Source organism: Lotus japonicus, chromosome 1, assembly GCF_012489685.1.
Source record: "Lotus japonicus ecotype B-129 chromosome 1, LjGifu_v1.2".
Classification (NCBI taxonomy): domain Eukaryota; kingdom Viridiplantae; phylum Streptophyta; class Magnoliopsida; order Fabales; family Fabaceae; genus Lotus; species Lotus japonicus.
The window spans coordinates 129093732-129119014 of NC_080041.1; the positions used below are offsets into that span (position 1 = coordinate 129093732).

Consider the following 25283-nt stretch of genomic DNA (forward strand, 5'->3'; position numbering starts at 1 on the left):
CTATCATCATGAATAACACTATTTCTTTTCTCCATAATGAGCATCTCAGTCCAGTTAACAGTTCCATACAACAAGATTGAAATGGCTATAATAGCAAAAGCATAGTAAAAAATATATAAATCAAGACTAGGAACCAGATCATGAGTCCATAAAGAATTGAACCTCATTCAATTCAGTGCCAATAGCATCATCTAGAAACCAAGTTTTGCAGAAAACTAAGGTGAAAGCATCTGCAGCAAAAATGGAATAAACTGCTTTGTTTTGTTACTATATATTTCAATCATCTAAACAATGATGAAAAGAAGTTCAATGTTCCCAATTGCTTTAGAAATAAGAGAGAATATACCTAAAGAGTGGCTAGAGAAGAGCTCAATGTGTATGGCGAGGCTAATCTTCTTCTTCTTCTTGAAGACAGAGGTATCAAAGTCAATATGGAGCTTTGTCTTCGGGGCATTCGCCTCTTGCAAAGCATCAGGCATCAGGCAACGTTGTCGAGCTTCAAGCGCACCGAGAAATATGAAAGTTAGGTTTTCTTTGAAATCGTATGAACTAAAAGTAGAATTCAAATAAGAAAACATCAAATCTAAGAAAAGAAATCCAAGAGGAAGCTCACCAACTCTACATATTGAAGGAATCGAAGACTAGTGCAAAAAGTAACTACACTGTACAGAATGGTGGTAATGCTACAACAACAAGATACGTGGCTTCAGAAAAAAGAGAATTCAAATCAAACACGTGCTTTCAACTATGAAGCAACCAGTCTAGACACTTCTGGAATCAAGTTTCCAAATGCAGAACTTGAAAGAAATTACCATTGGAATTGAAACTGGAATATGAAACCAAAACTACCAAGTTAGAGCCATCACTACTTTTATTTCTAGCATTAAAATTGAAACCGAACTCTGAAATTGGAATATGAAGCCAAAACTTTGTTTGAACAAAGTTTAAACAAGAGATTAAACACCAGAAAGAGACGCCACAACTATACATGGAATCAAGCTTGGATTTCAATAGCAAAATCAGTAACAAAGTTAATTATGGTAGAAATTTCCACTCCTAAATTAGAGAAGAAGAAAAGAGAACTACCACAACAGATGGAGAAGTTGCCTTGGTCTCCGATTCAAGGTGGATAACCCTAACTGCAGATGATTTCGCGAACGGAAACGAAAGAGCACAAGAATCAGAGCATGCACATCACGAAGTAACAAAGGGAAGTTGCGACTGTGAAAACCCTTAACCTTGCGATTAGGGAGAGAACCTTCACACAATAGAGAAACCAGAAACGAAGTTTGGAGTGGAGATTTGGGATCGAGAAAGGGAGAAAACCTTCACACGATCTCATTGTTGTTCTCACCTTCACGCTTCAGGTTTCAGGGGATGGTGATGGCTTCGGTGAGAGAGGGAAAGGTTCAGGTTTCATAGGGAAAGGAGGGGAAAAGCGTCGTGTGCGGCCTCGTCAGAGTGGGTCTTCTTTAGTGGCTTTAACCTCTAATTACCGGTGAAGATGGAATTATTACCGACTACTCACAACATAACACAATTTTCTTAATTTTGTGATTAAGTTAGCGAGCGGCAATAATGTTTTTGCCGCAAAAGAAGTGTCGCTGAAAAGGATTTTTCCTGTAGTGTGTGTAGGTTCTTAGAGAGAATCCCACTGACTATCATGTCGGAGTCATGACCCAGTTAGGTAAGGTCCGTTTGAGCATTTGCAAGTGAATGAAGTGATAGAGGCAATTATTTTCCAAGAAGCAACATACTAAATAATGTACAAAACAACAAAGTGTTTAACCTGCTCAATCAATTATGCATGTTACCACTCACCACACATTCAAACACTAACCAATCACTTCAAAACACTCCAATTGGTTTTCACATAATATGATACATATCTCCTTATCTTCCTTTGCTACTCTCTATCCTGAACCCCTTAGTTATAGAAAAAAAAAGGGGGGGGGGGGCTCTTATAGACTATGGCATCAATTATATACACACAATATTCTCTCTTTGTTGTTCTTTTTTTTTCCCTTTTGGTTTGCCTGAAAATGTCTCAAAAAGTAAAATACTAAAACAGCTTAAAAGAAGGATTTTTTAGCAGGAGGCCTTCCAACTGCTTTCATAAGATTAGCAATCTCAAGAACCCTGGCCACTTTGGTTCCCCTTTTTGCCTCTGCTGATGCCCTTTTCTCCTCTGATTTTCTTCTAGCTTTTGCTATCTTGTTTTGTGTTTTCTCCATTGCTCTTGCTCTTTTCTCCTCCAGCTTCCTCTGCACAGTACATGAAATTTTTGGTTCATGATGAGCAAAAGCTATAATCAATGTCCATGTTTTGTTTTACTACCATGGTCATCTAATGTAAGTTGAATCAACATGAAATCAAATCGTTGGACAACTTCGCCTGCTTGTAGCATGTTTGGATTAATGTACTTTTCCTCATAATCAATTTTGATACTTAAAAGTTATTCACATAATTTTCTTTTGATAATTGATTTAGATTTTAGAATTAAGTGTAGAAGGATTTCCAAACATGCACTTGTTGGCAGGTAATACATTCCCACCTTTTCTTTAGTAGTCAATGAAAAGTAGCTTCAATAGCAAGGCTAAAAATGCAGATCATAGGAGTTGTTTTTAACATCACCATGTTATATTCACTAGAAGAAAATTTGTTCACAGAAATTGATTGCTGGTGGATGAAGCTTTAGCTTCAAATTGCCAATGCAAGAAAAGGAAAGAGGGGGTAAAAGATGACATGTTTCCCGTGATGTCCTCACATTATTTCCAGGCTATGATGATTTTGACAGTGTAACTGTGGTATCCTATGGTCAAGTCCAAGGAATGCATGCAAAATTCCCATACATAGGACAAAGATAACTGTCACAGTTGACACAGTTGTTTGGGAAATAATATAGGGAAATGAAAATTGAAGATGAATCTATACTTTCTCATATATGGAAATGATACGAAATACAACAAATGAAAATTAAACCCCACAACTCCCAATATGAGAGGTAAAACTCTTCTTACTAAATATTTAACGCGCGCAATTGTATTTATAAGTACTCGAACGTGAAACATTTGTCTTCACCGAACATCCACTTACTAAGAGAGAGAACAAAAAATCCTCATAATTTCTCACACATGTAAATCCATCTTTAAGAATATTACTAATAATGAAACAATCATTGCAACACTCACTTAGGCAACCATATTCGGTCATTGTATAATTTCATATTTAACATTGGTTATGTGTGTTGATTGGATCAAAGGTGAATCAATCTATGTTTATTTATTTCTTGACACCTTACTTTTCATTTTCTCTTATTTTCACTTATTTACTTTTTTTAATTTCTCTCTTCTTTCCTTATCTGATCATTCATCATATTTCTATTTCCTTTCTCTTCTATTTCTATCTATTTCTGGATCTCAGTGTATCTAAGTTTTCAACCAAACTTTTTCCATCAATCTAAGATGGCTGCAAATAAGGAACCTCTGCTTTGTGTTTGGTCTTTAGAGTAATCATAAACTCAAAGAAATCTAATAACCAACCCACTAAGAAACAAAGAAGGGGAGAAAAACCAAACTAGGAAGTGCTAGGAACATGCAAATAACACCTTGAGAAAAAACTGTTTACCTCAATTTTCTTCATCCATGAATTTGCTTTCTGAACCTGCTCACTCTCCCACCCTTTGATCACAGCATCTTCCCTCTTGAACCTGTTATTAAGCTTAGCAACTTTAGCGTTCTGCCATGCTAATATCTTTGCCTCAACCTCTTCCTTCTTCACCCTCTCCACCGACACTTGTTCACCACCACTAGCACGGGCACCACCACCACCACTACCACCACCGGTCATTCCTGGTGGTGGCGGTGGTGATGGAACCGGGTCTAGTGGGTAGTTATCTGCCACGATCGCCAAAGGGTTGGTTTCTTCCAACAAGTCCTCTTCTCTAATCCTCCCCAAGTTGTTGTTATTGTTGAAGTTGTTATTGTTGTTGTTGCTGCCTCCACCTTCATAATTGTCCTGGTTGTTCATCATAGGACTAATACTCATGTTGTTGTGGTCAACACTTGACCCTGCTATAACCAGAGCACTGAACTCTCTGCTCATGCTTGTGAAGTTCTCGCTCGAAGTGGTGCTAGCCACGGACAGAGAAGATGAACGGTGGTTGTGTGTTGGTGGTGGCGGAGGACGCGGCGGTGTCAAGGCATGTATTTCCCTGATTTCTTGGTATTCTTCTTGGTCATGATCCTCTGCTTCATGACTGGTGGAGGCAATTAGATGATCACTCAACATAGCAAGGTTGTGTTGTTTGTTTTATGGGGGTTTTATGACAACACTATGTAGTGGAACAGAGGTCAGTGAAGTGAAGGGAAAGTGTGTATGAGACAACAGAGTGAAGGGGTTTCATTCAAGCATAGTAGGAGTGTGTGTATGTGCTTTTCTTGTCATGAGGTTGTTAATGAATGGAAATGAAAGAGAAGTCTAGACCACACACATAGAAATGGAAAACTTGAATCCAAACAAATAAAAATCCTAGACTGACTTAAAGGAATGACAGTGAAATAAGGAGATAGTAGGTTTGAGATGAAAATCTTATTTTTTATGAATCAAAATTTAATTGAAATGAGCTCCAATCACTATCATGGGTAAGACCGTAAGAGTAGTCATATATCTCGCACATTAGCACATTCCTCACATCTGCAATGAGAATCGAACATACAATTTTTTAAGGAGAAGTGACTTGTCCTATTTAATTGAGTGGACATGTGTATTTGTGGATGAAAATCTTTAGAAAGCAACTACTATTTTTTTCTCTATTTTGGGGAATACATTTTCCTTGCTTGTTGAGTCCTTGGCCTTTCATGTATTTCTATATATCCTTAAGCTCAGAAAGGGAACTAATTATGTTTTTGCAGTCATCCATTAGAGGACACCTGATGATCAGTTCAGAATAAAATTACTGCAGAATTGATCAATTTTTTGTCGGCAGAACATTATCGTATTCATTTCATTTGCTCTGTTTTGTAAAATTTTAATCCACACAAATGCACAGCTCTTTTAAATACAATTCCATACACTTTATGAGTTTATGTGATTGAGTTTCAAAAATATGTGAAGGCTGTATTGACTTTTTAAAAAATAGATGAATCATAGAAAGTATGGAAAAGAGTATGTTCAAAAACGTATATTGCTAGATTCCTCTTAAATCTTATAATTTTTATGTACTTTCTTTATCACTATTATGAAAAATGTGTATTAAACTAAGGCGATTATGATATGGTTAATAGGGATGTTTGTGTCAAGCTTTCAGCTAATGAAAATGATTCAAGCATTAGATATTTCAGATAATAATGATAAATATTTGTTGTATTGTTTCAATATTTTTTTTTGAAAGTTGTTCATTCAATATGAATAGAATACTCAAATGACTATAATCATTTTCTTCGGTTAGGTCTTTATCTTTCCATTTTATTTTGATGATAACGTTTTATATTTTGCTTGTATAACCAGCTCACCTAAAATATCACTTAGCCAGACATTAATTCATTAATAAATATTATTTCCAGTCTTTTTTGCGAAAAGGAATTTAAACAAATAACAAGACAAGAATAGTACTAATAACTAGAGGCGTGGGTCTCCCAAAACAAAAATTGATTACGAGGTCTTTGAGCCAACACCGCTTGTTTATCAACCACTACTTAACAACCTCTAGGAACATGGAGGAGTGAAACCTCCACGTCAAGATGAGGAGCTAGATGATCGCAAGATTCGCAACAATCTCAACATTGTAATAAAGCTGAGTCTAAGCCACCATTACAAAGCATATCAATAGCCTTTGAGCAATCTAATTCACGTTGGATCAGTTTAAACCCTTTTTGTCAGCAATGGGTCAACCCTTGCTTAATGGCCATTAACCCATTAACTCGGCTAGGAAAGCATCTCCGACATCCAACTTAGAACGAATCCAAACAACCAAGCACCATCAGAATTCCTGACTATCTCACCGGTCGAGGACACCCCCGAGGAGAGTAAGTATAGTAGTTATCGATGTTAGTATTTAGTTTCACCCACTGGTTAGGGGGAGATTGTTGATTAACGATACCAACTTGATGAAACAACCGATGGAAACAGGCAACAAATCCATGTCCTTAGCCGTTGATGCATTCGTGCGATGAACATGGCGGAGCTCTGGAGGGTTGTATAAATGATCCATGAAAAAAGATTGAGTAGTTAAATAACTCATGATATATCCTAGGTAGACCAACCATTTATAAATGGTTCTATTGGCTCATTAGAGTGGGGTTAAGTAATCCTCATGGACATTTAGTCAATCCCCCGGTAAAAAATGATTAAAAGAAATATAGTTTAAAAACTATATTCAGTATTCTTATTTTTCTTTTGAAAGATTTTAAAAAAATCTCTTTTACCTTAAGCATTTAAACAACTTAGCATTTGGGAATTTATTATACTTAAATATCAGTAAGTGACTATATATAAGAGTGTATATATAATTGAGGATATAAAATTCATGTTTATTTTTTGAAACAATAATGTTATCTTGAACTGGAGAAAGTTTTTTGCAAAACTAATTTTTATCGGTGAGAACTTTAGAAAAGGAAATGTTACTTTTTTTTCAGTGTGAGGACATGTCACAAACATGCTGATTTAATTATAACAATGATTTCTATGAATAACCCACTAATAAATGATATGCATGATCAATCCGATGCTAAGGTAGCATGAATAGTCAATATTATCATACACCCAACTAATTTGGTATTTGCTTGACTAATTCCATCTAAATGTAACATTATCATCTTCTTCCCTTTTTCTTGGGTCCATATCAATATACCATTGTTGCCCCTGATGTATCGCCAATGTGCAAATGACAACCCGACTCTTTTTTTGTCGACGTTTGTACCCTCAATGTTTTGAGAAAGTATAACGAATGCCCCTCCGTTAGATTGACGTTAAAAAACTAACGGAGGGGCTGACGTGGATTTTCTTTTTTTATTTTTCTTTTATTTCTTCAGATGCCACGTCATTAAATGAAAATAAAAACCTTGAAAATTGGTTGGAGAGGTTCGAGCCCAAGACCTCATAGTGGCAAAACACACATATTACCAGTTGAGCTACATGGATAATTGTTTAATTTAACAACCGAATTTTATTTATTTCACGGACCAAACAAACTAAAGAAAATAATAATTCATGGACCAAACCATCTTCTCATCATCACCATTGAAACCCACCACCACCACCACCAAATCCCCCTCTCACCCAATACCACCGCCACGATCATAAATCCCAGCTACCCACGACCCACCATCAAACCCAGCTACCCACGACCATCAAACCCAGCCACCCATGACCACCACAACCCACCATCAAACCCAGCCACCCACGACCATCAAACCCAGCCACCCACGACCCACCATAACCCCAAAACCCACAACCCACAAATCCAACACTAAGAAACCCAAATTTGAAGGGGGAAGAAAGGGATAAACATGCAGATATGAAGGAAAACCACAAATCCATCAATTTTTGTTCTTCCCCCTTCAATTTCGCAGTTCAAATTCGTGTTCTGGGTTCTGGATGATGATGATGGTGTGGATGATGTTCTTGGGTGTTGTTGTTGGGAAAATTGGGTGTTCTGGAAAATTGGGGAGAAGTGGTGGTGTTGTTGTTGTTTGATGTTAGGGAAATCGCTGGGGCATGAAGGGTGTTCGCCACCATGGTGTCGCCGTGCCGTGATAGTGGCGACGACGGTGGCTGGTGGGGCTGCGGAGGAAGGAGGTTCAATCTGGGTTGGGCCGTTGGGGTTAAGGATTGGTAAGGGAAGAAGATGAATGATGAGGAAGAAGATGAAGAAGATATATGAAATAAATAAAATTCTGTTGTCAAATATATCAATTGTCCATGTAGCTCAATTGGTAATGTGTGTGTTTTGCCACTATGAGGTCCTGGGTTCGAACCTCTCCAACAAATTTTCAAGGTTTTTATTTTCATTTAATGACGTGGCATCTGAGGAAATAAAAGAAAAATAAAAATAGAAAATCCACGTCAGCCCCTCCGTTACTTTTTTAACGTCAATCTGACGGAGGGGCATTCGCTATACTTTCTCAAAACATTGAGGGTACAAACGTCGACAAAAAAAGAGTCGGGTTGTCTTTTACACATTGGCGATACATCAGGGGCAACAAATGCATTTAAGCCTATATTGTTTAAGTTGTTTCAATATAATATTGTAAAAAGCAGAAACCTAATTATTTATTTAAATTATTTTAAGTGCGTTTGTTTAGATTAAAAAATATTGATTTTTAACTATAATTTTTTTTTGTTATTTTTAGAGATTTTGAGAAAAGCATAAGTTAATTCGTGTTTGACAACTCTAATTAAAATCACTTTTTTTTCATCACTCATCTATCATCATAGATTTTCATTATAAGTTAAAGTAACTGTTTCAAATAATCTGTTTTCAGCTTCAGCCGAAACAAACACAAAAAGTGATTTTTTGATTTCAAAAGTGATTTTTCCATTAAAAAGTGATTTTTCTAAAATAAGTTGAATCAAACGCACTCCAATTGGCTCGTTTATCATTGCTTACAAAAAATGATTTTACTTTTGAAAAAATAATTAATTTTATTTTAATTAAGTTGATTCGTGTTTGACTGCTCTAATTAAAATCATTTTTTTTTATCTCATCTCATCTATCATCATAGATTTTCATGATAAGCTAAAGTGACTGTTTCAAATAATCTGTTTTCAGCTTCAGCCGAAACAAACACAAAAAGTGATATTTTGATTAAAAAAGTGATTTTTTGATTTTAAAAGTGATTTTTTGATTAAAAGGTGGTTTTTTTTCAAAATAAGTTGAATCAAACATACTCTAATTGGCTCATTTATCATTGCTTACAAAAAGTGGTTTTACTTTTGAAAAAATAATTGATTTTATTTTAAGTGATTTTTTTGAAAAAGTAGATTTTCATTTAACTTTGTCTACAAATATAATAAGTGTTTTCAATTTTAGAAGTGATTTTAAACTGTTTATATACAGAAAATTTCAAATATAAATTACGGGTATTTTTGAACTTGCAAAAGTTTTAAGAGAGTGTTTCGTTCCGTTCCGTTCCACCGTTTTCCAGGGAATCAAAGTGTCCCGTTCCTGGAGCCTTTTGTCCCGTTCCGTTCCATCTTAAAAACATGACAAACACATAACAGAACCCATGTGTCATGTTCTGTTCCCTTCCCACCTGTCTACCAAACGCTACCTTAGAGTGCTTCCATTACATTTATTGATTAGGGGTGATCAATAAGTACATTGAGTAAATTTTGACAAAAATGAGCTCAATTAATTACTAATCAAGTTTATTTGAGTTGGGTAGATCATATATATGGTAAGGGAATTTTTTTATCATTAACCCAATCAAGTTTAGTTGAGTTTACTAATCTTCCATTAATTTTCTTTCTATGTTAAGTTAATTTAATTGTGGTGTCGGCTAGAAATTGTGGTTGTTCCACCTTTATATTTAGTGAAGTACGAATTAGCTAGTGGACAATTCAAAGATGACACGTGTAATGCACAAAACTTGAATCCACGTAGATGTTTCACACGTGGCAATAGTTAATAGGTGAAGAGGGTTGCTACGTACACGCGATTGCTGACATCACAGGTTGTTTTATATGATAATGAAAAGGCCACGTGTGCGGTTCCATTTGCCTACTCTCCACGTTGTTATCGTATTGGAAAAATTAATTTTAATGGCATTGTCACTATCAATAAAGTATATATATATTATCAAATTATTGTGAAAGTGTCACTTTTATTAATAAAACTTTAACTCTTTTAATCATGATGTGCAACTTTTAGTTTTTTTTCTTTTCTTCATGAAGAGATTCCTACGCTTAAAAGCAACTCTGAGATTAATACATCATCCTACACTAAGCTTATTAAGCAGCAGATGATAAGTTAAATTTTATTTTTCAAATGACATTGGTATTATCTTTACCATGTTTGCAAGTTTAAGTCATTTTAACTTTATTATTGTAATGTTAGTAATTATTTATGATATTTTGTACCCTTTTATTACAGGTCAATTTTTTTGTCTTTTAATATTTTGAGATAATGCTGAAGAAGCTCCACGATAATGTATATAGCTCACACTCACACACATGAATTTACATTACATGTAAGAAAAATTGATAATAAAATAAAATATTTATTTAATTTTAGTATATATCAATTGAAATGTTGTTCTCTTTTATTTTTATTTTTTCAATTTCAATCTAAAGTCCTCATTCCTGTATATCGTTTATGAGCCTTATTCTTAAAATTTATTTAATCTCTAGAGTTTATACTAGTTGACTAAGTAATTGTGAAAAATGGTTTAATTGGTATTTCATGTTTAAACAATCTAGGCATGGTAATGAGCTTCTAGAATTGGGCGCCTTCAAAAGAAAATAGTTATATTTATTTATTTTTCTTCCTGAATTGGACATTTTGAGACATGGTTAATAAGATATCTTAATTATAATACTTTAGAATTCAATTAGACTTTATCTTAACCTTTCAAAAAAAAGTTGCACTTTATCTTAGTGACCTAATAAGAAAAAAAAATTAAATGTATGTGTTATTATTTTCTTATTTTTTATTTCATTACCTTTTATAATTAAGTGAGTGAACCTGTCAAAATATGAGTTGGGAGAGATTTTTAATAAAAATATCAAAAATAGACTATAACTTGCTCAACTCATGTTTTGACAGGCATGACCAAACTTATCCCGACAACCCATATAATCCCCCAAATTTGAGGGGAAGCATGGGTGAGTCCCCCTCCCTCTGCCTTTGATAGCTAGATTTTAGTTATTTTTCATTGGAATTTAAATTGCCCCATATTTCTCATGTGACACCATAATAACTATGATTCCGTTGTAACCAAAAAAAATAATAACTATGACTTTTCCGTTCCATCAAAAAAAAAAAACTATGACTTTTCCATAAAAAAACTATGACTTTAAGATGGACCAGGCTTTCTAGTAGTAGATCATAAAAAATCTTATTGGACCCAGCCCACTTTATTAAAGTTCTCTCAATTTCTTTTTTGAAAGCTCTATCAATTTATAATAAAAAGCTTTAGTGATTGACCTGAAAATAATTATCTAGTGAGCATTTAATATTGTTTTCGTACTATATTTTTGTCAGAAAGTTTTCGTAATGGTAAGAACGTCAGTTTTCTTAAAGTATTTTGTGTTTATTTTCTTTTTTCACTTTTAACTATTAAAAAATACTCACTTATTTATACTTTATTTTCTTATTTTATAACTATCTTTGTAAGTAATTTGCTCTTGTCTTGTCTTATTGGACCTAGGATCATATTAAATTATTCTTTCAAAAAAAAAAGGATCATATTAAATTATTAATAATCTTGGGCTTGTATGTTCTCAAACCTAAAAATATCTTATTTTCATACTTTTTAAAACTGCCACATATTTTTGTTCAAAGGAATATTATATTAATGACACGAGAGTAGCAAAATGACACTTACATCAACTAAATAGGAAAAGATAAACCTTGTACACCAAAACAATACTACAATGCTTCAAAATAAAATAGTACAATGCATACAATGCTTGCTCAAACAAACCAAAACAAATAAAGAAAACAAAAGCATCCTCCTGGCCTGTTTGATTTCTGGCTTTGAATAGGCTGGGCATTTTTAGGGCCTGTACTGGCCCTTGTCCTTCAATTAAGTACATTGCTATTGAAGAAAAGAAAAAAAAAACAGATCATATACTTCCTTATTTTCCTACAATTTTTTCCTTCCAATGGATTCCGAAATCAGCCGAGAAAGATGCTCACGACCTGGCTACCGCTTGCTTGCATGGAGATTGAGGCTCCAAGATTTCTACCAGGAAAAGGAACAATAGATAGATAACTTCTAGGCACTTCGTTTATTTAAGTAAATACAAATAACATACAGTAATATGTTCAATATATTCAAATAACTTATGTGGGTGGAGTATGAAACAATATATTCAACCAAAAACTAGATTGCACTGTGCGATCGAAAAATTGGTGATATGTTCAATATATTCAATAACTTCAAACATTGATTTTAGCTTAATGAGAACCAAGAGAACTTGTTGAATCGGTTAAAAGCTACTACAAATGAAGATATGCCCATGAATCAGTCTTTTTTTTTTTAATTTAATGAAAAAAAGTCAAATAAAATTAATGCCAAGTTCAAAACCCACATATATGACGGCGTCTTGCAAAATCAAATGACAAAATGATGAAACCAGAGTTTCCTAGACATATTGGACATAATTTGTATGCTTATATAACACTCCATTGGAGCTAATAATCCAATCATGTGCACTACACTAATCTAGGAGCATAAACTGAACATTCATCCAATTCAACATTTGATGGTTCAATAGTTTTCCTTCCGCGATTGTGAATGGATATTGATCGAGAAAGTAATCTTAAGATAGGTAACTTGAAGATACCAAGGACAATGATTCTTTTAAACTGGATATTGATCTCTTAACATAATTCAAACTCTCCCTTAAAAGTTTTATACAGTCACTATGGAGAATCACCTAGCATTCAAATCAAATTCACCAACTTCACGCCAACCATCCTGTGTGCCTGTGTCTCCATTCTCAGCTTCATCATTCAAGAAATCCTCAGATGGCTCCTTTTCTTCTCTCTGTGCATTGTTTCCCCATCCATTCATCATATCACCTGGGTTACCTCCCTGATCCTGCTCTCCCATGTCATGGCCCATCATGTCACCACTGCCTTGGGACCCAAGTGCACTCCCTCTTATGGGGGCTCGCGACATCATTTCAGCATGAGAGTGTGATTCTGCCCGGGCCTGCTCAGCTTGATACATTGCCGCCATCCGGAGTTTAGCCTCATGGGCTTCACGACCAGCCTTTTCCCTGGACTCAATTTCTGCTCTTGATTCCAACAGAGCTCGTTTTTCTTCTTGGAGAAGTGCCTGTTCAATCATCAATCTCTCCTCAGACCGGAATTCACCCAAGTTTCTCTTTTGGGATATTATGTTGAAGGCAAGTGCTTGTTTCTCAAAAGTTGCTGTAAACTCAGCAATTTTAGCAGCAATATTATTATCCCACTGCTGGGACCTTGAAAGCACTTGGCCAGTGGTGTCAGAGTCAAGGATCCTATCATCCTCTTCTGCTTCATAGTCTGCCACAACATGATATGGCAATAATCTGCAGAAGGGAAATTTAGGAAAATTCTGAGACATAAGAAATCCATCTAAGAGCAAAATTCAGTTGCATTGGACTTAAATTTCAGTAAATGTTTACTTGTTCTCAAATGATATGCTTAGATTAGTAATAGATTATAGAATATTTGAAAGCAAAATGCAATCAAGATCAAAAAGCATTTAAAGCTAAAAGAAAAATACATACATAGCAAGTAATGGAAAATTACATAAAGCAATGATTGTTGTTTTAATTTATGATGCAAACCAATAAAACAGTAAACAGGGAAAGTAAAGAGATGAGGGAAAATGGACTGATTTGATTAATGGAAATAAGAAGAAGATACGGTAGTCACTACTACTTCAGAGCTAAGCTCCTATAGAAAATCATGCTTCTCTATTCTCTATTACAATTAGCTATTTCTCAGGCACCTCTCACTAGCTAACAGGATTCCCCTTTATACACCTATTCCCCTGATTCCCGTAACTAACTCTCCCTAGCATCTTTTCCTCACTCTGCCAGCTCACTCTCCTTCTAGGTGCTTCCTTTCTTTCCCCTTCTAACATACACGCGCCACACCTTGGGCCTAGTTATGTCAGCCCATTCCTGACTTGAGGGCCTATCAATTTATCATATCAAACCATTAATGTGAGTGTGTGTGTGTGTGTTGCTAAGCTCAACATGCACGTCATTATCAAGCAATTCAAGGCACCCACTGAAAGCATGTGGCCAAAATTACCACAAGGTAAAACATCACGCATTTGCAACATAGTAATAAGCTATTAGAGTTCAAGCCTTCAAGGATGAGATGATGATTTCTGTTACAGTAAATGAGTAAATAAACTGTCAGTCCCAATTCCGTTGACTGAAGTAAATTAGCACATCAATTGCCATGTAAGTATGAACACTTCAACAGAGTAGCCATGTCTGTCATAACTGTGTCGGATGCATAATCGTGTTGGATACTTCAAATACTTCTTCTATTTTACAGTTCTTACAATGATTCGTGCAAACTTTTAAAATTTTAATCCTCACTTTTCATTTAAAGTTTGTGTTTTTACATTAATTTTATGTTTGTATTATAGCTGGCTTGTGTCCTATTATTTTTTAAGAAAATTGTATATCTATCCATATTGTATTGTATCTGTGCTTTCTAACTAGCCATATAGCAGAGTAAAGAATAAAATTTTATAGGTTCTGAAGAATTATATCTGTATAAATAATATAAAGCATATAATAAATTACAGACAAGAACACAGGAAATAGGTAATAATTAAATGCTATGGTTACAAACATAAATAAATAGAGAACTTCGGAATACTAGATGACATGTGCTAAACAATTCTAAAAGCAGAGCAGCTAAATATAACATTGTGACAAACATCACAGAAGATCAAAGCTTGAAGAATGAAAACCCAATATATATAACACCAAAAGGACAGATTACGATTTAACTTCAATTACAAATAATATGGGGAATGCAACACAAGAGAATTCTGCCGCTACATAGCAAATCCGACATAAGGAGCAGGTTGTAGTGAGAGAAGCTGAAAGTGAATAGATAGAATACTGTTCAGCCCATTAATCTAATGCCGGATAATACTAAATGCATGGCATATCGGGATATAAGCCTATAACAAAAACCTTGACTTGGTTTTTAGGTTGCATCAGCTAAAATAAATGAAAGAAAGAAAGGAAAATCAGCAGCATTAACCATGATCAAGAAAGAGTTTGCCAATTGGAAATCAATTCACAAAAAAACAATTCTCAATTAATTTTTCTACTTATTGGGCAGTGCAACAATGAAATCTATTCGGAAACAGGCATCTGACAACTCACAAAGGATGGTTGGGAATCATGAACAAGCGGTAGCTACCCAGTGACAAGTGTGAGACAATGGCCACCACCAGCAGATGAAGACTGACAGATAAAGGTAGCCCAAACACTAATGAAATACAACTGACTGTTTTACTTTTTCCTTTTAACTTCAAGAAACGAAAGCCATTTCCTACTGAACAAAGGAAAACCCCCCAAAAAAAGAAGAAATATAAATACAAAATTTAGTTGTAATTTGAAAAGGTTGTTTGTTATAATGAAATAATTGAAGGCATTTTTAAAATACACAGTAATGTGAATCTCTTAAACAGTTCAATGACAGGGGAAAAAAAACAGGTATGCCAAATAAATGGAATCAAATCATATGCAAATTAAATGAATATTTGATTTGACTGCCCCATGTAGTCTGACTATTCCCTTTCTCACAAGCATATTCCATCTGATTCTCCTGATGTTACTCCAGAAATTCTACAATTTAATCTTCACTGGACTAGGCATCATAATCACATGCACCCCCTCCTTCTCTCAAAGAAAAATTTAAAAGTATAGGAAAAGGGAGGTTGATCAACAACAATACTGTAGCTTCTACATCCAACTTTCGCACTATTAAAGTATGAAACAGTAACATCACTAGAATTATCTTATTTAGGTAAAAGGAAAAAATATTTTATGCAAAGGACTTATTTTGTTGTAACAAATAAGTATTAAACTTATACTTGTCGAATAAGTATTGACTAATGGTAAAAGCACAAACAAAACAACAAAAACAGGAAGGCTAGAGAGAACTAAAAACTATGAATTCAGTTTCAAAAAGAACTAAAGAATAAGCTGCAATGAACAAGTAACTGCCAGGCTATAAACATAATTACTAAAGTATACCACCCAATAAACACTATATCTGTGAAAAGTAGCAAAATTTATTCTTTCCTGTTTCCTAATCTCTTATACACATTATAGTGAGCCTCTGCATCTATTGTTTAGATGGAGGGCTCATCTACTTAACTGTTTGCAAAGTATTTTCAGGTATCCAGTATCCACATGCAAATACAGTCAATGACATTCTCATTCGCATAAACTACAAAAGGAGAAGGGTTTCATGAAATGTCCGATAACTCCCAAGTTATTTGTCATTACTCATTAGCATACAAGTGATCTTTCCTATTTTCTGGAAAAGACATTAAATGATCAAACAAGTCTCTTCAACAACCACTCGCCACCTGTAAAATCAAGCCGGCTTGCAAGATAATGTTTCTCCCACTTTTATGAGAACTAATATCATTTAATAATAAAGCAAGCATAAAACATGATAGGAATGCTCCATGAATCAATCAATCTAGCACCAAATCCACAAGCTATATATATGTAAAGTATGAGTGCGGTATAAATTGAGAGAAAAACATAAAGGGTTAGTGAATGAACCTCTCGCAGGCATCTTCAAGAGAAGAAAAGGGTCGCTTGAAATCCGGATGGCAGACCCGCCAAGCGTCCTGGTACGCCATCTGAAGCTCCATTGGGTTCCCGGGTCGAACCATCTTTTGCTGCTGCTGCTGTGCCTGCTGCGATTGCTGGGGTTGTTGTTGCTGCTGCTGTTGCTGAAGGTGGTTGGAATTAGGGTTCTGGTGCAAATTGAGAATGGGATTATTAGGGTTAGGGTTTTGTTGGAGATTGATGGGTCTAATGGGGCGCAAGTGAGCGTCAATGTTGGAAGGGAAGCGAGAAATTGCGGCGGCTTGCTGCTGTTGTTGCTGCTGCTGCTTCTGCAATTGCTGTAACAGCAGGAAATGCTGTTGCTGCTGTTGTTGTTGCTGAAGCATCAGTTGTTGCTGGTGTTGCTGATGCTGCTGCTGTTGATGTTGCTGCTGATTTTGCAATGCTTTCGCTTCCTCCATTTTTGTGTGCCAAGAAATTGATAAATCAGATGGAACTCAAACTACAATGTGGGAAAATCACAGTATATGTATTTCTGTTTCGCAAGAACTGGCCTTTTTTAAGCTAAGCTCATTTTTTTTTTTTTTTTTTATAATAACAAATATAGTAAATATTTATGTAAATTAATTTCAATTAGTTAGTTATTTAGTAATAAAATTAAAATTCTCTTAATTTCTTTAGTTATGGATTTCATGGGAGGACAATCTTCACCTACCTCTTGAGCACTTTTGGTTTGAGTTAAGCGTCTTGAATTTTAATAGGGTATCTGAGCAAATCCTAGATTAATTAAGTTGATACCATTTGTGTCGATATTAAAAAGTGGAGATCACTTGTATATGAGTCACCTTATATTTTCGTTCGTGCATATTCCACACTTCAATTGTCTAGCTCTGAGTGTGAGATTGTGTGTTGAGAAGTCTTACATTGACTAAAAATATGACAAAAAATAACCTTATGTATGTATGTAAAGAGAATCCTCACCTTTTTTTATAGGCTTAAATACTCTAGGGGTCCCTGAAATTGTACCCCGTATCAAAATAAGTCTCTGAAAATTTTTTTTCCGATTCCGGATCCCTGGAATTGTTTTTTTAATCAGAATAAGTCCCTACGCCGGAGAAGACGGTGGTTGACAACGGCGGTCATGGCGGCGCTACGACCAGGGTGTTGGGCCGGCTTCGTCTCGTCCTCAGGAACTCAGTGGTGGTGGTCTCGTGGGTTGGGTCGTCACAGTTGAAGAGAAAAGGCCAGTCGCAAGTTGATTTCTTCTCGCCGGAATTTATGGAGCTTCTCGGTTTCTTCGTTTTAGCTTTGTTTCTTGCGATTTCTTCGCCCAGATCAGATATATGAAGGTCTAGGAGTGCTTTAAACATGTTATTTCATGGTTTGTGGAAACAATGAGGAGGCAACCACTGTCTTCTCCGGCGTAGGGACTTATTTTGATCAAACAAATTTTTCTAGGGACCCGGAATCGGAAAAAAAAATTTCAGGGACTTATTTTGATACGGGGTACAATTTCAGGGACCTACAGAGTATTTAAGCCTTTTTTATAATATCATATGATTTAACATTTTTAACAATTTCACAAAAATACATAGAGAGTAAGCAAAAATACTTATGGTGTTTTCTTCACCACTGATATTAATACATAGATAAATGTGTAAGGGTAAAACTTAGATCAAGTTCTTTACCTCTATTTCATCAAGTTTATGTGTAACTTTTGAAATTTTGACAATAAATTCTTAATAAATAACATTTATTTTTAGAAATAGTTGCACATGTGTCATCACATAATTGGTAAACTTGATGAAATGGATTTAAGAAACTTGACGTAAGTTTCTCCCTTTTATGCAAAAAATATGTTTTTTTTAGTAATTACAAATGCTCATATTCAGGGTTCGAACCATGTACCTTCATCTCCAACACCAATTTCTACCCTTAGCTTAATCAAGTGAGTTACCATTCCCACCCATGCAAAAAAAAAATATGTATATTGCTATTGACATATGTGATTAGTGGGGCGAAAATCGCTGCAAAATTCGAAGGGTTGAAAACATTTACCGAAACTTTTGACCTCCATCAATAAAACATTCAAATTTTGTAGTGGTTATTGTAGCACTTAAAAAACGTCGGCTTAATTGCAAATTTGGACCCCCACTTATACAAAAGCCACGATTTTGGTCCCTAACAAAATTTAATTGCATTTTAGGACCCCCAACGTTGTTCTCCGTTGGCAACTTTGGTCTTCTGTCCCAATTCCGTCCAATTTCTAACTGAAATGCAGACGTGGCATTTGTAAATAAATATTTTAATTGAAAAATTTTCTTTTTTTAAATTAAACTATTTTCTTTTATTAAACCTTCATCTTTATTCCTCTCCCTTCTTCTCCCTCATCATAAGTTTAGGAACCAGGGGAGACACTTGCTCAATCTTACAATTCTCAACCTTGGAGAAATGGGTTGGAACCAGAAGGAGAGAAGAAACCATACCCACACCCTCATCCAGTCACCACCACACTCCCTCCCTCTCTCTTTCCCGATCTTTATCTCCCTTTCTCATGCCCAGATTTGTAACTTTATCTTCCTCTCAATACTCAGATTCGAAGGGGAGGAGGACCAACAACGTTAGCCTTCATGGTTGACGTTGAATCGATGGATGATTTGTTGCACCTTCCTCGATATGGTGCCCTTCTCCGATCTGCAATTCACAACCTTCTCTTGATGTTGAGGGCGGTGGGGGCCTATTTTTATTTTGGGTCATTGTGGTTTGGCTGGGTTGCGATTTGGGGGTGGGGCGGTGGAGGTTGTGGGTTTCGATTTGGGGATGAGGGAGGTGGAGATTGTGGATTGCAATTTGGGGGTGGGGCGATGGAAGTTGTGGGGTCAAATTCAGGGCAAGAATACCCAGAATTGCAAAACAGTTCAGCAGATAATGACCCTGTTCATGTTAAATGTTCTGAGAAGAAGATTTTGCTTTGGATTTCTAAAGGAAGTGATGAGGGGCGAAAACTAAGTGGGAAAGCTTTGATCTTGGAAGAGAAAGCATCAGTACCACCCACAAATAAAGCCCCATCGTTGGGCATGATGAAGAAACTTGCTGGTGGCATGGATCATTGTATTATTTTGATGTTACACTTGCAGAATGGTGATTAAATTGTGGTTTTTGGGTATATGATATTTTTGTTCAACTAACAAAAGCCCAGAAAGGATGATGAAGGAGAATAAGAGAGAGAGAGAAAGATGATAATTAAAGAAAATTATTTTTTAAAATTAAAATATTATTTACAAATGTCACGTCAGCATTTCCGTTAGAAATTTGACGGAATTGGGACGGAAGACCAAAGTTGCTAACGGAGAACAACGTTGGGGTCTTAAAATGCAATTAAATTTTGTCAGGGACCAAAATCGTGATTTTTGTATAAGTAGGGGACCAAATGTGCAATTAAGCCAAAACCGTCAAAACCAAATCTTTTGTAAGACCATCTCCAATGGTTTCAACATTCAACACCCTCAACACTCCACTTTTTCTCTTCCCAACACTTCATATCACCTTCTCTCTCCAGTCCAACACTTAATTCAACTTTTACCCACTCCAATGGTTTTTCATTCAACACCCTACCCCACCACTTTTTTTATTTCATATTTTGATTTAATTTTATATTTTTCTTTTTATGATTTCATAAAATTAAAATTTTCGATAAAAATTAAATTAAATAAACTATTATCGATTTAATTTAATTTAATGTTTTTTTTTATTTTTTTAAATTAAATTAAATTAACGTAATATTTTTTTAACGTAAATTAAATTAAAACACTTAACAATTTAATATTTTTTTAAAAAAATATACACAATAATTTATTTTATTTTATTAACTTCAAACGGAAGAAAAGAAACTAAGCACACAATAATATATTTTATTTCAAAGCAAAGGGGATAATAGAAAGATAATAAGATGAATAAGATGATGAAAAACTTGGTTTTTTTTTTCTGTGTCCAAATCAAACGAACCAAGTCTCTATTTATAGAGAAAAAAAAAATCATGAATTTTGGTAAAAAAATTATATTTTTAAAAAAAAAATTTGAATGAAATAATTGAGTTGGAAAGATTAGGATAAACGAAAATCGCTCGGACCAATCAAACGGAACCACGTGTTGATCTGCAGCCCCTCTCTCTCTCCACTGGGTCCCACACGCAGGTTTCAACTTTCAACTATGTTGAATTTTTTCAACTCCTCTCTCCCCCTTTCAACTTTCAACACTTCAATTCAACACCATTATTTACCCCTTTCAACATTAAACACCCCTCTTTCAACACCATTAAAGATAGTCTAAGAAAAAAACTCTTCAAATTGTGACAATTAGAAACTACCACAATTTACTTAGATAGCGGGATCTGTATGTTTGAGAATCATTATTCCTACACAAAATATATAGATGCTAACTTTTATCATATAATCACATTCTCAGTGCATTCTGTTGGGAAACAACAGAGCTGAAGAAAAATAAAACACAATCACAACACAAGAAAATTACGTGGAAACTCCAAAACCGGAGAAAAAATCACGACCGTTGTCTAAACCGACAACCAGATAAATATCACTATGTGAAAATTGTTACAACACATAGACTTCTCTCACTCTCACCCCAATGCCCCAGTACAACCACACTCTCACAAAGCAAATATTAAACTAAGTCAGATATAAGCTTAAAGTGCTACTGACTGGTGCATCTAAAAACAAAGAACCTAGGTCCAATATATAGCCTTGGTCTCCCCCTTGCTTCACAACACTAAGCGATGTGGGACTTCTCTAATAGCTAATTTTTAACCTCCTTCTTTATTTTAGAAACTTGGGCAATGTGAGACTTGACAATCAACCCCAACAATCTCCACCTTGATTGTAAGAGTTACACATCTTCCGCTTACATTGTCTATACCGACAATCATACTCCACCATAAAAGAGTACACTTCACTTGGAAATAAACCATCACAAGAATTTTCTTCACTTGAAACTAAATCATTCCAAGAATTTCCACATGTCGAAACCTTGCTGAAATTTTATGGTGCAACTCCCATGTTGGCTTCCAGGAAGTTCTTCAGCCATCGACATCTTTCACCACACACCCTGCATCAATGCCAACCAATGCCCGTGTGCTGTTTCTGAATCCGCTAGCAATAACTTGTCATTTTCCATGGTATAGCGGAAAATACCATAAGGACAAACTTTATCTTCTAGATGAGAAGATCACCATCATCTCCCAAAACAAGGGAGACAGTGCTAGCACTTACCTCAGAGTCTTTTTCAGATACTACTCCACCTGGACAATTTCTCTTCACATGCCCAGACTTTCCACACTTCCAGCACGCCAGATTCTTTGCAAGGATCTTCTTCCCATTAGCCTCACCTCCAGTTAGCAATATTGAGCTTGTTGAAGTGCTTTCATCATTTTTCATTCTCCTTTCTTCTGAAATAATTTTAGTTGCAACTTCTTCAAAACTCAAACTTTCCTTCCCATACATCAAAACAGGTTTCAGATGAACATAAGAAGATGGAAGGGACAAAATGAGCCTTAACGCTTTATCTTCATCATCAATCTCTACTTTGATAGATTCCAGCTCGGAGATAATATTATTCAAAGTACTCAGATGATCAGATATTTTCGTACCTTCATCCATGCGTAGATTGTGGAATTGCTCTTTCAGCAACAACCGATTTGAGATGCCCTTTGCCTGATATAACCCTTCAAGCTTCTCCCAGAGCTCCTTGGCTGATGACAAATTCTGCACATTTGCGAGAACATTCTTTTGCAAGCACAGACGAATTGCACTTGCAGCCCTCAAATCTAGTTCCTCCCACTTGTCGGCCTCCATGTTAGAAGTGTTTCCTTTCAGCGCCTTGTGTACTCCTGATTGTATCAGCACATCCTTGACTTGTACTTTCCACAAGCCAAAGTTGATTCTTCCATCAAACTTCTCTATGTCAAACTTCATAGCGCTCGAGTAAGACATAGCAGCTGCAAACTTCTTCTTCAGCACCTCCACAATATCACACTTCTTTTATGGTGTGGAAGATCAGATAATTCTGCAACCACAGAGCATACTAAGAATTGTGATATCTCATCGAACCGAAGCTCTGATACCACTGTTGGGAAACAACAGAGCTGAAGAAAAATAAAACACAATCACAACACAAGAAAATTACGTGGAAACTCCAAAACTGGAGAAAAAACAACGACCGTTGTCTAAACCGACAACCAGAGAAATATCACTATGTGAAAATTGTTACAACACATAGACTTCTCTCACTCTCACCCCAATGCCCCAGTACAACCACACTCTCACAAAGCAAATATTAAACTAAGTCAGATATAAGCTTAAAGTGCTACTGACTGGTGCATCTAAAAACAAAGAACCTAGGTCCAATATATAGCCTTGGTCTCCCCCTTGCTTCACAACACTAAGCGATGTGGGACTTCTCTAATAGCTAATTTTTAACCTCCTTCTTTATTTTAGAAACTTGGGCAATGTGAGACTTGACAATCAACCCCAACAATCTCCACCTTGATTGTAAGAGTTACACATCTTCCGCTTACATTGTCTATACCGACAATCATACTCCACCATAAAAGAGTACACTTCACTTGGAAATAAACCATCCCAAGAATTTTCTTCACTTGAAACTAAACCATTCCAAGAATTTCCACATGTCGAAACCTTGCTGAAATTTTATGGTGCAACTCCCATGTTGGCTTCCAGGAAGTTCTTCAGCCATCGACATCTTTCACCACACACCCTGCATCAATGCCAACCAATGCCCGTGTGCTGTTTCTGAATCCGCTAGCAATAACTTGTCCTTTTCCATGGTATAGCGGAAAATACCATAAGGACAAACTTTATCTTCTAGATGAGAAGATCACCATCATCTCCCAAAACAAGGGAGACAGTGCTAGCACTTACCTCAGAGTCTTTTTCAGATACTACTCCACCTAGACAATTTCTCTTCACATGCCCAGACTTTCCACACTTCCAGCACGCCAGATTCTTTGCAAGGATCTTCTTCCCATTAGCCTCACCTCCAGTTAGCAATATTGAGCTTGTTGAAGTGCTTTCATCATTTTTCATTCTCCTTTATTCCGAAATAATTTTAGTTGCAACTTCTTCAAAACTCAAACTTTCCTTCCCATACATCAAAACAGGTTTCAGATGAACATAAGAAGATGGAAGGGACAAAATGAGCCTTAACGCTTTATCTTCATCATCAATCTCTACTTTGATAGATTCCAGCTCGGAGATAATATTATTCAAAGTACTCAGATGATCAGATATTTTCGTACCTTCATCCATGCGTAGATTGTGGAATTGCTCTTTCAGCAACAACCGATTTGAGATGCCCTTTGCCTGATATAACCCTTCAAGCTTCTCCCAGAGCTCCTTGGCTGATGACAAATTCTGCACATTTGCGAGAACATTCTTTTGCAAGCACAGCCGAACTGCACTTGCAACCCTCAAATCTAGTTCCTCCCACTTGTCGGCCTCCATGTTAGAAGTGTTTCCTTTCAGCATCTTGTGTACTCCTGATTGTATCAGCACATCCTTGACTTGTACTTTCCACAAGCCAAAGTTGATTCTTCCATCAAACTTCTCTATGTCAAACTTCATAGCGCTCGAGTAAGACATAGCAGCTGCAAACTTCTTCTTCAGCACCTCCACAATATCACACTTCTTTTATGGTGTGGAAGATCAGATAATTCTGCAACCACAGAGCATACTAAGAATTGTGATATCTCATCGAACCGAAGCTCTGATACCACTGTTGGGAAACAACAGAGCTGAAGAAAAATAAAACACAATCACAACACAAGAAAATTACGTGGAAACTCCAAAACTGGAGAAAAAACAACGACCGTTGTCTAAACCGACAACCAGAGAAATATCACTATGTGAAAATTGTTACAACACATAGACTTCTCTCACTCTCACCCCAATGCCCCAGTACAACCACACTCTCACAAAGCAAATATTAAACTAAGTCAGATATAAGCTTAAAGTGCTACTGACTGGTGCATCTAAAAACAAAGAACCTAGGTCCAATATATAGCCTTGGTCTCCCCCTTGCTTCACAACACTAAGCGATGTGGGACTTCTCTAATAGCTAATTTTTAACCTCCTTCTTTATTTTAGAAACTTGGGCAATGTGAGACTTGACAATCAACCCCAACAATCTCCACCTTGATTGTAAGAGTTACACATCTTCCGCTTACATTGTCTATACCGACAATCATACTCCACCATAAAAGAGTACACTTCACTTGGAAATAAACCATCCCAAGAATTTTCTTCACTTGAAACTAAACCATTCCAAGAATTTCCACATGTCGAAACCTTGCTGAAATTTTATGGTGCAACTCCCATGTTGGCTTCCAGGAAGTTCTTCAGCCATCGACATCTTTCACCACACACCCTGCATCAATGCCAACCAATGCCCGTGTGCTGTTTCTGAATCCGCTAGCAATAACTTGTCCTTTTCCATGGTATAGCGGAAAATACCATAAGGACAAACTTTATCTTCTAGATGAGAAGATCACCATCATCTCCCAAAACAAGGGAGACAGTGCTAGCACTTACCTCAGAGTCTTTTTCAGATACTACTCCACCTAGACAATTTCTCTTCACATGCCCAGACTTTCCACACTTCCAGCACGCCAGATTCTTTGCAAGGATCTTCTTCCCATTAGCCTCACCTCCAGTTAGCAATATTGAGCTTGTTGAAGTGCTTTCATCATTTTT

At 36.0% G+C, this 25283-nt stretch overlaps 2 protein-coding genes across 2 annotated transcripts; both read right to left on the bottom strand.

Moving 5' to 3' along the window:
- Positions 1–1781: 1781 nt before the first annotated feature.
- Positions 1782–4528, bottom strand: LOC130730643 (remorin 4.2-like). The gene is made up of 2 exons (XM_057582699.1): positions 3628–4528; positions 1782–2264 (listed from the first exon to the last, which is right to left on the bottom strand). The coding sequence occupies exons 1-2, from the start codon at positions 4288–4290 to the stop codon at positions 2073–2075; spliced, it is 855 nt and encodes a 284-aa protein (XP_057438682.1). The 5' UTR covers positions 4291–4528; the 3' UTR covers positions 1782–2072.
- Positions 4529–12318: 7790 nt separating this feature from the next.
- On the bottom strand, positions 12319–17034 carry LOC130730645 (uncharacterized). The gene is made up of 2 exons (XM_057582700.1): positions 16492–17034; positions 12319–13242 (listed from the first exon to the last, which is right to left on the bottom strand). Exons 1-2 carry the CDS (start codon positions 16959–16961, stop codon positions 12600–12602), a joined length of 1113 nt encoding a protein of 370 aa, XP_057438683.1. The 5' UTR covers positions 16962–17034; the 3' UTR covers positions 12319–12599.
- Between the last annotated feature and the right edge of the window lie 8249 nt (positions 17035–25283).